This window comes from Perognathus longimembris, chromosome 2 (assembly GCF_023159225.1).
Source record: "Perognathus longimembris pacificus isolate PPM17 chromosome 2, ASM2315922v1, whole genome shotgun sequence".
Taxonomy (NCBI): domain Eukaryota; kingdom Metazoa; phylum Chordata; class Mammalia; order Rodentia; family Heteromyidae; genus Perognathus; species Perognathus longimembris.
In genome coordinates this window covers 9,022,727-9,036,382 of record NC_063162.1, presented here as the reverse complement: position 1 = coordinate 9,036,382, position 13,656 = coordinate 9,022,727, and the positions used below count along the sequence as shown (strand labels likewise).

Here is a 13,656-nt window from a genome sequence, read left to right as displayed (position 1 = left end):
ATGTTGTGTTTTTACCTGTCCATTTTGGAGCCCAGTGTACCATGCACTAGGAACATAAAGTTGAAGATAAAAAAGGTCTCAGTGAGCTTCCTGTTCTTGATGAGTCCCTGTTTAGTCAAGGAGACAGCCACGTCAATAATTAAGTGCAGTAAACCAAACTAAGGTGCCCAGTTGGGAATTTATGCAGGGTTCAGAGGAGCTACACAAGAATGACTAGTCAGCCCTTTGGGGTGGGGTGGGTGGAGTGGGGAATGTGTCCAGGGAGACCAGTGACCCTTGTTCTGAGCTTGGAATGAACAGCAGCCAAAGAGGGCTGGAGCCACATTCCAAACCCGGCCTTTGAAAAGTTCCCTGGGTAAGTGGAGACCCGGATGCTGGCAGTGGAGAGACCAAGAAGGGTGGATGGGACTGGCCCCTGCATGGTCTTGCAAGCCTTTCAAGGAATTTGGACTTCATTCCTAAGGATATGGTTGGCGAGATAATAGGATTGCATTAACAGTGCTCATTCCTTTCTAATGCCTAATGTGTTCTTTTTTTCCCCATGTTAATTTTAGACATATTAGACTTCAGGATAAAGAATATTTGAAACAGGCAGTTATTATGTTCTTATAACAGAGCAGTTCACGAGCAAGATATAAAAACTGAGCCTTTGTGTATCAGACAACTAGCCTCAGAAAATGTAAAGCAGAAATTACAAAATAAGAGATTTTGAAAAGTAAGACTTCCCAAAAGTTAATGAAAGTAAGGTGCTCGTGGCTTATACCCATAATCCTAGCTATTGAGGAAGCTGAAATCTAAGGATTATGGTTTGAAGTACTTTTCTGCTTGCCTGGAAAAAAAAAAAGAAGAAAACTAATAGGTGATGCATTCAGAAAAATTAGCAAGTACATAAAATACATGGAGGAGTCAAACAAGTAATTTACCAGCTTAATACGATGTACCCTTACCTAAATACTGTTAAACCAGATCATGATCTGGTGAACATATAGATATATGTACCAGAAATCAAAGTTTGATTAATGTTGCTTCTCCTTACGTTAAGACCTTTTTCTATGTACTGTTCAGTTTCATTGCTATTATAGCGCTTATCTCATTACACAAAATGGATTTTATGAACCATATATTGATTGACCTCACTTTGTTGAAAACACTAAGTTTCAAAATAGATGTATATAAGCACACAGAACATTTACATCCCAATCCCACTCCCAATAAGCTCCTGTGCCCTGTTACTCTGCTGTCTTACTCTGTGTTAAAAGGAAGATGACTTTGAGTCCTATTTTTACAGAGTCCTGGCCATCTGATCCCTCATCTGCTTCTCTTCTCTGTTTCTATATTTAGCCTTTCATCTTTTCTTCCAGACTTAGAAGAAAGTAACATCTTTCTTCTTTTTGAAGGTTAAATTTCACAACTTTTGATTTCATTTTCAGCTTTCTTTTTGTCCTTTAGTATTTCCTCTTATTCTATACCTGGACATTGCCTTTTCATTTTTTTTCCCTTGATGTGCTTAGATTGAACCTAGGGACTTGCACATTCTAGACAAGTGACCTACCACGGCACTACACCTTGTACCTAACCCTAGAAATTGTTTTTTTAAATCATTCCATCATGAACTCAATTCTACGAGTTTAACTGGTTTTTATTCTGAACTTCTGACTTCAGTGACTATTAGTTTTAAAACACAAATTGTCTATGCTTTTTTTTTTGTAGTTGTTTACTTTGTAAGGTTAAAATTGTATTTTCTTGGGTGAGTGATTTATTCACATCATTCACAATGCCCACAATGCAAAACAGTATTGACTTAGGAGGTTCTGCCTTGCTTTTTCTTCAGCTGTTGTTTACCCTGGCTTTCTGTCTCATTCCCTTTCATTTTTGCCCAGGTCCTCAACCTTTCCCACTCAATGTCATCTTGGATTTTTGCTTTTCCTGTACTTCTGCTAGCTTCCTTTGAGCTGTTTTGTGTTAATCTTCCATGTATGTATATTCTTTATCCATTACTAAACTCATCTTCCAAGCTCATTTGTTGTGACCTTTGTGTCTTTCCAACCCGCACTTAGTAATTAGCTACTTTCCCTATTCCTCCCTCTAGTTCATGAAACTTGTTTCTGGTACATGCATATTTGTATGTGTTTACTAGGTCATGATGTAAGGAGTATTTATTTTTTATTTTTGCCAGTCCTGGGGCCTGAACTCAGGGCCTGGGCACAGACAGTCCCTGAGCTTTTGCTCAAAGCTAGCAGTCTACCACTTGAGCCACGCTTTCTGGCTTTTTCTGTTTAGGTGGTACTGAGGAATCAAACTCAGGGCTTCATGCATGCTAGGCAAGCACTCTACCACTAAGCCACATTCCCAGCCCAGGAGTGTTATTATTATTATTTTTTTGTGTGTGTGTGATGGACCTCCAACAATTGAAAACACTATTTAACTTGTAGGTAAGGGTTCATCCTATCAACGTAGATATAATCCCTAGCTGTAATGCTGTTTTACGGCTATCATTATCTGCTTGCCATAGTCTCGGGTGCAGGCTCATTGTCTTTACTCAACTAGCTTCAGTTTATATCCATTCTTATTCAATCTCCACTGTACCTGCTAGTCTTTTCTTTTTTTTTTTTTCTTTTTTGCCAGTTCTGGGCCTTGAACTCAGGCCCAGCACTGTCCCTGGCTTCTTTTTGCTCAAGGCTAGCACTCTACCACTTAAGCTACAGTGCTACTTCCAGTGTCTTCTGTTTATATGGTTCTATGGAATCAAACCCAGGGCATCATGCACTCTACTGCTAAGCCATGTTCCCAGCCCCCTGCTAGTCTTTTTTTTTTTTACACAGATTATTTGCTCCTGAATTTTTTTTTTTTTTTTTTTTTTTGCTAGTCCTGGGCCTTGGACTCAGGGCCTGAGCACTGTCCCTGGCTTCTTCCCGCTCAAGGCTAGCACTCTGCCACCTGAGCCACAGCGCCCCCTTTGGCCATCCTCCATATAAGTGGTGCTGGGGAATCGAACCGAGAGCTTCATGTGTAGGAGGCAAGCACTCTTGCCACTAGGCCATATTCCCAGCCCTGCTCCTGAATTTTTAAAAATATCATAACCTGTCACGGTACCTGGGTGCCTTGTTCTTGCCCAATATTTGATATGTATTTCCCCAACAATGGGACAAATTCCAGAACAAGTTGTGTACTTTATATTTTTATTTTTTCTTGTTTTCCTAAAGTTTTACTAATAGATAATTCTCCATGACAACTTTAGGTCTTTTGTTTGTTTTTTTGTTTGTTTTCTTCTTCCAATTCCTTGTTATTGAATACAGTCTTAAACTGTGGCCTTTGTAGGAACTCAGAGTGACAGGATTAGGGGAGCTAGAGCTCTTTCCATATCTGGAACATCTGTGTTGGCAGATGTTGAGACTTGCTTGACATAAGAACTCTGTTAGAGTTTCAATATTTCAATATTTAACTACTGGATAAAGTTAAATATTGATAAATTAATAGAGATAAAAGTAGAGAATACATAATTCATACTGGGTTCAGAACACCTTTTGAAGCTTAAATATAATGAACATGATACATTTGCATAAAATTAAAAGCAAAATATTGACACATGTATGCAGATTTGAAGTCCTTAACACAGAAAGAACTTATAATTCAATGAACAGTATAATTACTAGAAATTATGAACAAGAAAACCAATAGAAGAAGAAACACAAGTAGTCACTTTTGTAATTGTTTAGTCTTACCAATAGTGGAAAGATAGTAAGTATTTTAGGCACTAGTTTTTATCAAATCAGCAGGATGAAAAAACTATGGCAAGAGAATTTTTTTTTTTTTGGCCAGTCCTGGGCCTTGGACTCAGGGCCTGAGCACTGTCCCTGGCTTCTTCCCGCTCAAGGCTAGCACTCTGCCACTTGAGCCACAGCGCCGCTTCTGGCCGTTTTCTGTATATGTGGTGCTGGGGAATCGAACCTAGGGCCTTGTGTATCCGAGGCAGGCACTCTTGCCACTAGGCTATATCCCCAGCCCAGGCAAGAGAATTTTGAAGCAATCATTTTAATATGCTTCTTGCAGAAGACATATGATGGAATATTTGTAGAAAACAATTCAGTGATGCTTGAGAGCCTTCAATTTTATTTTGTAAATAAGCTTATTAGGTTATCTTATTTTTTAATTTAATTTATTTTTGGTGATACAGGGGTTTGGACTTGGGACTTTATACTTGATAGGCAGGCACACCATTATCACCTGAGCCACTCTGAGAACCTGTTTTTGCATTGGTTAGTTTCAAGGTCGCAGCTTGTTTGATGCATAGGCCAACCTGGACTTGAATCTCCTATTTGTGTTTCCCTGCATCCCTGAATCACTGATAGGCACCACCATACTCGCCATTGTACTGCTTCTTAGCTGGGACAACTGACAAATGTGTACCACTGGGGCCAGCCAGTAGTCAAGATGGAGTCTTGCACACTTTGCTTTTCTCCCCAGGCTGGCCTCAAACCAAGATCCCTTGATCTGGGTTTCCTAAGTGACTAGGGTTACAAGTTTGAGCCAATGCACCCAGTTAGAGAGCTTAAGTGTTTTGACTACTAATTTCATCCTTAGAATCTGTTGTAAACTATTAGGGAGCAAATAAAATATTTACATATTTCTGAAAACAATGCTTTTAGGGAAGGGAAACTTTGTAATAATTTATATTCCCTAGTAATGAATTCTTTCTTAAATGGAAAACTATTCTACCATGAAGTTATGTTTTTAATGAATACTTTAAAGAAGTGAAAAACTACTGTTCTTGTGAACTGTTAACTACTAACGTTAGTATGTAATGCTGTGATTATGGTATAATTCAGTATGCAAACGAAATAAAATACTGTTACTTTTGTTGATGGTATGGGTAAGTTTTTTCTCTGAACTTATAGTGCTACTTTTATAATAAATACATGTATAATTTCAGAGCGAGGCACTGTATGTAGCAGGATGGTTTGGAACCTAGCCTCCAATGAGGGAGGCCTTGTTTGCTTCTTATTTTTTATTTACTTACTTATTTTTTAAGAGACAGTGTTTTTTAAAAAGACACTGTGTAGCTTAGGGTGGGCTTCAAACTTAATGTAGCCTAGGTTGTCCTGGAGCTAATGATTCTCCTGCCTCAGCTTCCTGAGTGCTGTGCTTTGGGGCATGTACCACCAGACCTGGTTCGAGACCTGACTCGATCATGCTTTTGAAGCATTATTTCCTCAGCTGTAAAATGAGACTCCTAATGTCTGCTCTACAAACTTGTCAAGATTAGAAATGAGTCTGGGAATATGGCTTACTGGTAGAGTGCTTGTTTAGCATGCATGAAACCCTGGGTTCGATTCCTCAGTACCACATAAATAGAAAAAGCCAGAAGTGGCTCTGTGGCTCAAGTGATAGAGTGTTAGCCTTGAGCAAAAGAAGCTCAGGGGCAGTGCCCAGTTCAAGCCCAAGGACTGTCCAAAAAATATTAGAAATAATAATATATATGACATTCTTTAAATCTTATTTTACATTAATTCTTGCAACAGTAACAACAAAACCAATGAAGTAAGGATGCAGAGGTAGCTTAATGGTGAGATACTTGCCTCGCATGTGCTACTTAGCATGTATAATTTCCTGGGTTTCATCCACAGCATTGTTAAACATCCTCAACCACAACAAAAAGCAACGAAGTCAACTCCTTTTGCATTTCATTGAATATATTATAACACTAAAGATACCTAAGAAACAACATCAAAACCAAATAAATTTAGAGACCATATTATTAAATATAATTACTCTGTGAGTTATAGATTGAGCATAAGTGTCACTAAAATAAAACATAAATGGTAGGAATTAAATGCAATTTGGATTTTCTGGCAAGAGAAATATTGTTTTCAGCTGTTGAATTTCCAGAGCAGTCATTTAAAAACAAACAAACATATATATGTATATATATATATATATAAAACAACCTTTTGCAACCTGTTAAATATAATGAATTTGCTTCTTTTTGGATTATCTAGTATTATTTCTCACCTGAGCAAAATGAGAAAAGTCTCCCAAATTAGTATCATCTGTTCTGTGGTCTACATGAGGAACCCTGATTGAGATGTCCAGCAAAGAGGGGTACTCAGTAAACAGAAATAGTTTCTATTGGCTTTGCCCTAGAATGTGTATTAAAAGAGCAGTGGCTTACTGGATGTCTTTGGTCTTTGTAAACATTTTTGGGGAAGGTGGTTTTCTGAATGTGATGCAGTAAATGGACCACTGTGACTCTATGGCCATTTCTTGGGTCTTGTCTCCATCTGAGACTGGCTCTGTGCTTGCTTTAGGACTTGGAGGTTTCTTTTTTTCCTTTTTCATGTTTGCCCTACTAGTGCAACATCCCCTTTCCTCCACTGTAGGGCGCCAACATACTGCTTCACCTCAGGTGGAGTTTCTGAAGTCAGTTCTCACTCTATGGAACTCCTAGCTTCAGGAGCCTTGTTGAAGCTTTGGAGTTTATGTTTTGTCCCAAATTGCTTTATGGTAATATATTCTGTGCTGGGTGTTTATAACTGCTTTTGTGGGATCTGTCTTTTTTTAATATACTGTTAAAGATATCTTCTGATGAATATGTTTTCACGACTGCTTCTTTTTTATTTTAGCTACTGACCTTCTTCTTGCTTGGAATCCCATTTGTTTGGGGTTGGTAGAAGGTGTTATTGGGAAAATTCAGCTTCATTCAGGTATGTTCCTAAAAACTCTTTAAACTTGTGACATTTAATGTAGCATTCTGTGCCATTTTCCTGTTTGAGGATATATACAAATTCTCTTATGGCTTTAATTACTTTGTCTTGATTTTGGGTCTGCTCAAAGTGGGTTTATTTCTGAACAATTTAATGAAACAAAAACAAAGAGATAAAGCCATAGTATTAAAATCATTTTGTCTTTTTATTAAAAAATCTTCACCAAATGTCTACTGTGTATCAGGAATTGTGCTTGTTGGTTTAACACGTGAGAAAAACCTTTTGTACCCTTACAGAGCTTACAATTTAGGAAAAGGGACAGATTCAAATGCATACTAACTGAAATAAATATGTAATTATTTGAAAATTGATACAGGAAAGATATGGAAAGTGCATATGAATTTTACAGGAGAGAATAGGAGGCAAAGTCTTAAAGTTGGGAGGTGATGGCCTTTTGTAACCAATCCATTCAGCTCTGGTCAAAGAAAGGTATGGGCCTATATATGTGTAGTATGATCATTTCAGAGACCTTTGTCCAGGGCAGGCAGATTGATAGAAATTTTCGCCAGGCGCTAGTGGCTCATGCCTGTAATCCTAGCTACTCAGGAGGATGAGGTCTGAGGATCATGGTTCAAAGCTTGCCAGGGCAGGAAAGTGTTAGACTCCCACCTCCAGTTAACCACCAGGAAACAGGAAGCAGTGCTGTGGCTCGAAGTGGTAGAGAGCCCTAGCCTTGAGTGAGAGAGCTCAGGGACAGTGCCTAGGCCCAGAGTTCAAGCCTCAAGACTGGCAAAAAGAAAGAAAGAAGGAAAGAAAGAAAGAAAGAAAAAAAGAAATTTTGTATTCACCAGGCCCTTATCTGGAAGGACGCCTGTTTCCTGGTTTCAAAGGAAATTCATGGGTAAAAAGTGTAAGTGTCAGATAGGAGTGTGCCACCAAGCTACCTGTAAAGTGCCTGATGCAGTATTTTAAGCTTTACACTTAAGTCTATACTTTACTGAGATGTCAATTTTAATATGTTTTGAACCATAGGAGGCTTTACTATTATAGCTTTATAACAAGAATATAAAATATCTCTCTGAATGAATATCAATACTCTCATCACTTCAAATCATTTTTGGTCTTTTTTTGGTACTGGGGCTTGAACCCCAGACATTGTACTTGCTAGGCAAGTGCTTTGCCAGTGGGCTACATCCCAGCCCATATTCCTTCTTACGTATACCAAAACTCATACTCAGCAATGAGTTCTGGATTGTAAAAGAAGATTTACTGTTTGCACCTGTCTGTACATCTTTGTTACAAATTACACAAAGATACATATAATTGCTATACATCTGTATTTGAAGTGCCTTTTTATTTCAAAATAAAATTGAATGTTTGGAAGCTATATTGATGTGTGTGTGTGTGTGTGTGTGTCTTTGTGTATGTTTGTGTCTGTATCTGTGTATTTGAACTCAGAGCCTTGCACTTGCTAGGCAGGCCCTCTCCCACTCAAGCCATTCCTTTGCCTTTTTTGCTTTATTTACTCTTTATTTTATTTTTTTGTGCTGGTCCTAGGGCTTGAACTCAGGGTCTGGGCACTGTCCCTTTGCTTTTTGTATTCAAAGCTAGCCCCCTACCACTTGAACCCCAACTCTACTTCTGGCTTTTTGGTGCTAATTGGAGATAAGTATCTTTCTTCTTTGGCTGGCTTTGAACGGCAGTCCTCAGATTTTAGCTTTGTGAGTAACTAGGATTTTTAGACATGAGTCACTGGCTCAGCTTTCTTTGGTTGTCTTTTAAGTTGTTTTATGAAATATTTTGTAAAGTTAAGAAAATGTTTATCGGGCTGGGGATATGGCCTAGTGGCAAGAGTGCCTGCCTCATATACATGAGGCCCTGGGTTCGATTCCCTAGCACCCCATATATAGAAAATGGCCAGAAGTGGCGCTGTGGCTCAAGTGGCAGAGTGCTAGCCTTGAGCGGGAAGAAGCCAGGGACAGTGCTCAGGCCCTGAGTCCAAGCCCCAGGACTGGCCAAAAAAAAAAAAAAAGAAAAGAAAAAAAAAAGAAAATGTTTATCACAGATATATAGTACAGGTTGTTATATCTGTGTAATATATAATTATAGATTATATATCTATGATTTAGATTAAGAAGAGAAACATTACTAGTATCTTCAGAGCCCTCTTTACCTTCTCCAAATGTTCCTTCATTGAAGAAAACAGTATTTTGAATTTTTTTTCTTACCCTCTTGATTTTCATTGTTGCTTTTTATGTTTGTTTTTGGTGCTAGACCTGGAACATAAACTCTGGATCTGGGAGCTGTCCTTGGCTTTTGTGCTCAAGGCTGACTCTCTACCATTTGAGCTACACCTCAATTTTTGGCTTTTTTGGTGATTAATTGAAGATGAGAGTCTCAAAGACTTTGCTACCTACGCTGATCTAGGACCATGATCCTCAGATCTCAGCCTCCTGAGTAGCTAGAATTACAGATGTGAGCCATCAGCACCTGGCTCATTATTACTTTTAATACATATGTGTTCCTAAACAAGATGTTGTTAATAAGGTGTGCATTTTTGACATTTTCTATAAATAACATCAAAATTTTAGTATTCTTCCTGTATTTATTAATATTTTTTACGTTTATCCATATATTATATGTATTAATATTGAGCTGGAGTCCCTTAATTTCATTATTATTTGGATAAATGATGATTTGTTGTTTTGCCTGTCACTGGATAAGTTTGTTATTTTGTTCTTTTTACTCATAGAATACTGCTGAGATTCATTGTATATTCTGCCTTTGGTAGATTAACATTTTTTTTCAACACAGAAGAGAAAAGCATTTATCATTGTGTAACCATGCTAAGTTTTTTAATAACACTCTCCTACCTGTCCACATTTACATACATATATTTTTAATTCATTTACATGCTGACAGGATAATTTTACAGCTAGATGTTCTGAGCTAAAATTCTTTTCTATTATTTAAATGACATGTGTGAAAGTTCTGAATTATTTTTCTTTAATTTCAGTCACGTCCTGGTGAAGTGAATAATCACTGAAATCAGTCAGGAGAACAGAATTCAAGCTCTGATGATTAGCTTTGAGACAAAAGAGCGAAGTTACCTAATATCTGTTTCCTTTACCTGTTGTGTAATATGCCATCCTAAAAGTTAATGGTTTAAAACAGCAGTGGGTCTCCACTTGTTCATCCACAGAACCATCGAGGTTTGTCTCGCTCAACATGATTTGTTCTAGTTCTGTCCATTTCCTTGGGAATGCCATTATTTTATCATTTTTAATAGGTGCGTAGAATTACATTGTGTACAGGTACCATATTTTTTGGATTAATTCATCTGTAGTGGGGCATCTCGGTTCTTTCCATATTTTGGCTATTGTAAACAGTGCAGCAATGAACATGTAAGTGCATGTGTCCTTCTCGTATCCTGGATTCTGTTACTCAGGGTATATGCCTATGCGCTCTATCACTGGGTCATAGGGTATGTCTATGTTTAATTTTTTGAGGAACCTCCAGACTGCTTTCCAGAGTGGTTGCACTAATTTATATTCCCATCAGCAGTGCAGTAGGGTTCCTTTTTCTCTGCATCCTCTGTTGCCTGAGTTAGAGTATAAGCCATTCTGACTGGGGTTAGGTGGTATCCCAGGGTTGTTTTTATTTGCATTTCCTTTACTGCCAGGGATGCTGAACATTTCCTCATGTGGTTTTTTTTTTTTTTTGTGCCATTTTTATTTCTTCTGTGAAGTCTCTCTTTAGCTCCCTTGCCCATTTAGTGATTGGTTTATTAGGTTTGGACCGGGATCTCATCTTTCAAGACCTCTCCTCAAATCCTTCTCTCCCTCCTAGATAACTTGGACAGCTTTTCAGGGTGGTGACTGTGTATCAAGAAGACTCATTCCATAGTGTAAGATCACTTTCTCTCTCTGTATCAGGGCCTTGCACGTGTTACTCAAGTGCTGTACACTCCAGTCCAACCTCTACTTCTTAAGATGTAACACAAGAATGCAAGTTAGCTAGCTTCATTATTTCTGTAGGGTTTTATGAGTTCCACATGAATTAATGTACCTGAAGGTTCTTACTAAATTACAAATCACTACTTTACCCAAACTCCTTTGTTAATATAAATCTAACAGATTATATAAATGGGGAACCCAAGGATTGGATCTTGTATAGCCTGAGATGACTTCCTGACTACCACCTCTCTATAGCTCCTTCATTCTTGTCTCCTTTTGACTTGTTCTGTTTGTGTGTATGTAGGGGCAAAAAAGTCTATAGGGGTCAGAGTAGCCAAAAGTAGCTGTGCATTAGAACTGAGCTAAACAGAAGGGGGGCATTTTCCCATGGGAACATCTTAGGGAGTAGAAGATAAATGGAATAAAATGTCTGTACTTAAACTGTCTTTCACTCCTGTTTTCCTCCTACTGAATCTCTACATATTAATGCATGAATTTTTGTTCTTGCCTGGTGAGATGGGAACATAAATTTATTTGAACAGATGTCATTGACAGTCTTAAATCGGCGTGGGTGAGCTATGCTACTGTTTTTGATTGTCACTGAACTCTGTGCTCCTGAGAAATGTATCAGGCTCTAATTACTTAGGAACTGCATGAGTTTGCTACGGTTATCAGAGTTCTATAGGCTGGGTGGCTTAAGCAACAGAATTTTATTTTACAGCTCTAGAGCTCATAAGTTAGAGGTCAAGATGTTGGCAAGGTTGCTTTGTTTGAGATCTCTTTCCTTGGCTCATAGATGGCCATATTCTTTCATTGTCATTTAGTCTCCCTTCTATAATTGTGTGTGTCTAGATTTCCTTCTTATAATGGCACCTGTGTACTGGACTGGGGGCACCTTAATGAATTCACTTTAACATGATTACCCTCTTAAAAGCCCTGTCTGTAATGATCACATTCTCAGGCATTGGGGGTTAGGACTTCAGTATATGAATTTTGATGGTTTAACAGGAATGTAGTACCCATTGAAAGGCTTACTACAAAGTATTCCAAGACAATTCCTTTTAGTCTAATACTGTTTATTCCTGCTTATTTTTTTCTTTTCTTTTCTCTGTAATACTGGAAAATAAGCTCAGTGCCTTATGCTTTCTACCACTTGAGCTATGTGGGTAGCCGGATACCTGATTTTTACCTTTCATTTTATGATGATATATTCTCTAGATGTACTCATGGGGTTCGTGCACCAGTCCTGAATGATCATATGATGGCCTTGGGTCAGGGTAGTTCATCTGAGCCTCAGTCTCATCTCTAAGACAATCTCTACGTAGACAGTTCTTGTGAGGATTTAATCAAAACTTGATTAGTGAGTTCTTATTCATAGTAAGCATTCCGTATATGTTGGATATTTTTACCTTAAAGGTTCTAAGAGTTGTCAGCTACTCTACCAGACAACCCAGTTCTTTTTTTTTTTTAAGTTTTTATTATAAAACTGATGTACAGAGAGGTTACAGTTTCACACGTTAGGCATTGGATACATTTCTTGTACTGTTTGTTACCTTGTCCCTCATACCCCCCTCCCCCCTCCCCCTGTCTCCCCCTGAGGTGTTCAGTTCACTTACACCAAACAGTTTTGCAAGTATTGCTTTTGTTGTTGTTTCTCGTATTTTACCCTTTGTCTCTCAATTTTGGTATTCCCTTTGAATTTCCTAATTCTAATACCAGTACACACTGTTTCCCATACACTCAGATAAGATTACATAGATAGTGTAGATACAATCACAAGAAGGTGATACGTGAACATCATCAATAGTTGAAACTACAGATACACATGGGATGTTGAAAGTAGTTACAACTCTGATATAACAATCATTTTCATAAAATGAGTTCATTTAACTTAGCATCATCTTATGGGATCATAAGGGTATAGCTATTGGGCTCTTGTGATCCTCTGTTGTGACTTGCCTAAACCTGTGCTAATTAGTCCCAATAAGGGAGACCATAGAGTCCATGTTTCTTTGGGTCTGGCTCACTTCACTTAGTATAATTTTTTCCAAGTCCTTCCATTTCCTTACAAATGGGGCAATGTCATTCTTTCTGATAGAGGCATAAAATTCCATTGTGTATATGTACCACATTTTCCTGATCCATTCGTCTACGGAGGGGCATCTGGGTTGGTTCCAGATTCTCGCTATGACAAATTGCGCTGCAATGAACATTACAACCCAGTTCTTTTCTTCTTTCTTTATTCCTTTCCTTTCTTTCCTTTCCTTTCCTTTCCCTTCCCTCCCTCCCTCCCTCCCTCCCCCTCCCTCCCTCCCTCCCTCCCTCCCTCTCTTCCTCTCTCCCCCCTCCCTCTCTTCCTTCCTTCCTTCTTCTCTTTCTCTCTTTCTTTTCTCTTCTTGTCAGTTGTGGGGCTTGAACTCAGGGCTTGGGTTCTGTCCTTGAGCTTTTTCTGCTTAAGGCTAACATTTGGAGCCATAGTGCTGCTTCCAGGTTTCTGGTGGTTAATTAGAGATACGAGTCTTACTGACTTTTCTGCCTAGGCTGGCTTTGAACTGTGATCCTCAGATCTCAGCCTCCTGGGTATCTAGGATTACAGGCCTGAGCCACTGGCACCTGACTTAAGCTAAGTTCTGTGTAGACAGTTTGAAAGGTCTTAAAGCTTGGGTTGTGTATCTTATGCCAATATTTGCTGAAATGGTAATATTAATAAGCCATTAGAAATCACACTGTGAAACTCTGCTGAAGTAATAATGTTTTTGGTAGTAAAGCATTTGCAGTATTAGTGACAAGTTATATTTCGTAATCCATACTCCTTTTAAATATATATGAAGGATTTTACAGTTATTTTAATTTCCGGTATATTTTGCTAATAATTGCCCACTCTTCCAGCAAGCTCCACCAAAAAATTGTTTGAATAACCATAGTGTCCAGAAAATATCTGTTTAGAACTCTTGGCTTGTTTTGGAGTTAAAGGCCTTTTCTGTTAGATATTTACAGGC

At 38.3% G+C, this 13,656-nt stretch overlaps 1 protein-coding gene and 1 non-coding gene across 2 annotated transcripts in view; one reads left to right on the top strand and one right to left on the bottom strand.

The window, feature by feature from the left end:
• The window catches only part of Inpp5f (inositol polyphosphate-5-phosphatase F), an 83,968-nt gene that overhangs the window by 16,908 nt on the left and 53,404 nt on the right, over window positions 1–13,656 (top strand). The window contains exon 2 of the mRNA XM_048338118.1: window positions 6,621–6,701. Coding sequence (XP_048194075.1) covers window positions 6,621–6,701 — 81 coding nt within the window. The remainder of the gene's footprint in view (window positions 1–6,620; window positions 6,702–13,656) is intronic.
• Window positions 7,903–8,029, bottom strand: LOC125347448. Its single transcript, XR_007210224.1, has one exon. It is a non-coding gene; the product is annotated as a small nucleolar RNA SNORA40 (small nucleolar RNA).